The following is a 3,788-nucleotide window of genomic DNA, read 5'->3' as shown; positions in this document are numbered from 1 at the left end:
GTGAATGTCGCTGTTGTCGAATTCTGTTTCCGTTATGCAATGATTTTTTTTTTGTCTTTGATGTCTTTTGTGCAGAACCATGCACGGAACGGAATGGCTTTAGGACCAAACAAAGTTTCCTCTGGTTGGTATATAATATTGGTGGTTATTTACACTCAATTTTCCTCATTAAAGAACCATTCACCAACTGTTTTTTTGTTTTTGTCCAGGCTTACTCTGAGAGTTGGGTAGTCGAGTGGTTAGGACACCTGACTGTCGTACAGAGAGACCAGAGTTAAATTCCCGTCAACACGCAGTCTACTCAGCTGTAAATGAGACCTGGTTGAAAATACAGCATAGAAAGGAACTGGCCAACCTACCACATAATGCCTAGGCTTAGTAAAATGAGGTAACGGCTCATTACCCTATGTTCAGAATTGAATATGGGACTTACCTTTACCCTGAATGATGTAGACCTAATGTCCTTTGACCTTAAACATTATAGACTGACCCCCCACCTTTTCCGATTTGTTGAATGAATCTTGTGTTTTTTTTCATTTTAATCTGGTGGCAATGACTTCGGCACACTAGTGTAACTATGTTTTTTCAATGTTAATGATATGTGTGTGCAGAGAAACAATAAGAACAAACAAACAATGCCCCAACTCTTATCTTCTTTACAAAATTGTAGTCCAGGCAAAGTGAGGAAAAAACAACTGTTGAATTGTACCTGAAAAGTGTATTTAATTACTGATACTCTATATTGTTTACATTCTATAAACTACAGTACATTTTAAATCCTTTACATAAATCAATTTCCTCTCATAATTCTTGTCATGGTTTACTATTAAATTCTGGAAAAGTATATAAATAAATATCTGGTGGAATTGTCATTATATATCTGATAAATAAGATTAGAATTCTAGAGTAAATATTCTTTCAACAATATGGTACAAAATGAGTTGTATCTTATGTTAATTCTCAATCACTTATTTATATTATTAATGTACATTTCAAATAGATATTTACCAGAAGGTCTCTAGATTTCTTTAAAAAAATGGTAAATATAAAAATTGAACTTTTGGAATCAATAAATAATGGATTACATGTACTATTCTAAATTATAACATACAAAACTTTGGTGAGTCGATAATATGTAACGTTTCTTAAAATTTATATTTGTTTTAATTTTAATTAGTACTGGATAAAGTTTTCAGAAAAAAAAACCCTTGGAATATAAATTTGTATCAAGACAATTGGTATAAGAAAGTAGTAAGTACTTTTTTATTTTGTAATTATCTGTCATACCGAATTGGATCAACAAATGAAAATTTACTTTTATATATATATATTAGGATACTTGAAATGAAATTATTTCAAGACAATTGTTTCTTTAGAACTCAAAACCGAAATCAACTGCACTTTTATTAGGCGACTCGCATACAGTACTCTAATGTTTTTTTAAATTAAGAATGGTATGAAGATGAGTGACGGCTTGAATTGTGGAAAGCATCATTTCATGAATTCAATTTTTGTAATGACTTTATTTCACGATTTTCTACATGACTCTATACATTAAATTTTTAGTACTGAACTGCAGATGGTTCAGAAATCTTTAAAGCTCTGTCTACACTATCAAACTTTGTGACAACAAAATGTGATATGCCCATATATGGAAATGATGATGTCCCATCACAACTATATTTGGGCATATCACTACCATATTTGGGCACACTTTAGGCTGGAATACAGTCCACTTTGTCATGGCACGGGTCAGCATAGTAGCCCTCGAATAAATTGTACGAGTTTACGAGAGGAAACATGATTAATGCACCAATAAGAGATCCAATCTGGGTGACGGCACCGAACCATATCAGCAAGGACCTACTACCGTTGGCGTTTCGAAGGATCCAACCTATCGTAGCTTTTGTGTATGTAAAGAATGCTGTTACGCAAACCCAGCATGCAACCTGAAAGATAAAAAATAACATTTTATACTGTAGTAGTGGTTGAATAATATCGATGTGATGACTCAACAAAATGAAACTTACTATAATAATATCACCCGCTAATTTAAATTGCAGTGGTGGTGACGGACTTAGAACCGCTGTAGTCATGCACAATGATCCAAACAAAGTACCAAGTATTGCTGTCGTCGTTACCAGCGTCTTGCTCTTCTGTGGCCAAAGAAACACTAGAAAACATGCGATAGGATTTGCAATATTTCCAAAAGTAGCAGCTAAAAGGTACGTATCGAGACCGTAAGCACCGCACGAATAACTCTGTATAGACGGAAGCACGCCGTTACTTAAGCCGCTCACCCAGCCTAAAATAACAAAAAGGTATATGGCGTTTTTCTGTGTTAACGATTCAACTGGTGTCTCTTTATCAGCGTCATCAGGTTCAGCAGTCGCACCGTAACCATTGCGTATCATAGTGTAACTTTCCTGGCTACTTGAAACCGACGGAATTTGTTCCACACCTTCTAAGGGACCATCTCGTTCTTGCGGTATGCGTTCTCGCTTTGACAACGGTAAATAATTCAATAAGATAAAGGCAAGACCACAACTGCTCATCATAGCTGTTAAAAAAATAAAGAAATCCTCGGGTGGGAATCGTTCTGACTTGGCATCGGTAACCCAGTCTGTACAGTTGTTTTTTGTTCCGTTTATATATCTTTCGTACGTGAAATTTGCTCTACAGCCTTCTTCTCCACCAACTCCTTGCCCAAGCGCAACAAGGCTTGGCAACAGCGCGCTGAAACCTTCCCCGACAAAATACCATGTCACGTAAAGATTCATAAAACGCGACATGAATGGCGTGAATGCTACTGATGATGTACAATCGACGATGGCAAGAAAAAATGCTAAAATTAAAAGCGCAGTGCTGCGGTAATCATTTACAACGTCCCAATAAGTCGTAGCATCCCAAAAGAATATCAGTAAAGTACATGCAGTTATTCCTATTGTTACAACTAAGTATATAGCTGGAACTTCAAGGCGAATATGTTTTGGAGTTGCGTATGATAAAATAACAAATAAAACTGGGCCAATGTTTGCGAGTTGGATGATAATGGTAAGATACGATGCCAGTTGGTACCCTTCTGGTATTCCGAGTTTCACAAGTAAAGGAAGCTCCACCCAGAGTCCATTGATCGCTACCCAGGATCCTGTGCCAAAAAAGACGACAATAACAGCCACAAGAGGTGAGACAGAAACCTTTCTGCAATTAACAGCCATTTTCTTTGTGTAGAACGCAAGCTACAGATACCTACCTGCAAAAAAAATGTTTAATTTTTAATCTAGACTCAAGTACTATAGTAGGTAGTTGCGCAAGTTAGATAGTTTAGTATTCTAGTTAGTACTAGGCCTAGTAGGTTTCCCAATACTACAGTAGTAGTAGGATTCCCTAGTACTACTATAGGCTAGAGTATTTGTAGTAGTATATAAATTAGTAGGCACAACACAACATCAGTCAGCAGAACAGAGAGAGTGGTGTCATGCCTAGCCTAGGCCTATGCCTATCATCTCTATATATATCTCTCTAGTTTAGAGGCCTACTAACTAAGCCTGCCTAGCTAGCATTAATATGCTTCTATCTAGGCTAGAAGCTATTAATAAAATATCAATTAACTGCAGCACTAATATTATAACTTACGGCGTATATATAATTATAAAAAATGATTAATTTATTATAAGCCAAATTACAACATTAACAGGGCGTGCTAATCATGCAAGTTTACAAACAAACCATCCATCATATAGACACACACACCACACACAGGGAACCAGACCACTAAAAATTAACCA

General features: G+C 36.1%; 1 protein-coding gene across 3 annotated transcripts; it reads right to left on the bottom strand.

Annotated features, from left to right (window-relative positions):
- Positions 1–704: 704 nt before the first annotated feature.
- Positions 705–3,763, bottom strand: LOC144849519 (solute carrier family 52, riboflavin transporter, member 3-B-like). 3 transcript variants are annotated; one of them, XM_078706450.1, is made up of 3 exons: positions 3,637–3,763; positions 2,031–3,253; positions 705–1,949 (listed from the first exon to the last, which is right to left on the bottom strand). In XM_078706450.1, exons 2-3 carry the CDS (start codon positions 3,216–3,218, stop codon positions 1,716–1,718), a joined length of 1,422 nt encoding a protein of 473 aa, XP_078562576.1. In that variant the 5' UTR covers positions 3,219–3,253; positions 3,637–3,763; the 3' UTR covers positions 705–1,715. The 3 variants fall into 3 exon arrangements, with proteins under 3 accessions (XP_078562576.1, XP_078562575.1, XP_078562577.1); XM_078706449.1 differs by having other exon boundaries at positions 2,031–3,239; positions 3,621–3,720; XM_078706451.1 differs by having other exon boundaries at positions 2,031–3,249; positions 3,637–3,714.
- Positions 3,764–3,788: the final 25 nt, after the last annotated feature.

The sequence above is a fragment of the Antedon bifida genome, chromosome 8 (assembly GCF_963402885.1).
Source record: "Antedon bifida chromosome 8, ecAntBifi1.1, whole genome shotgun sequence".
NCBI lineage: Eukaryota > Metazoa > Echinodermata > Crinoidea > Comatulida > Antedonidae > Antedon > Antedon bifida.
The sequence above is the reverse complement of the archived record's forward strand: the minus strand, read 5'-3'. Positions and strand labels throughout refer to the sequence as shown.

Excerpts from the sequence above, each read along its gene's own strand:
- LOC144849519 (XM_078706450.1), bottom strand. The coding sequence starts at position 3,218 with ATGGCTGTTAATTGCAGAAAGGTTTCTGTCTCACCTCTTGTGGCTGTT. Across the intron at positions 1,950-2,030 it reads TAGCGGGTGATATTATTATA|GTTGCATGCTGGGTTTGCGT; the intron begins GTAAGTTTCATT and ends TTTATCTTTCAG.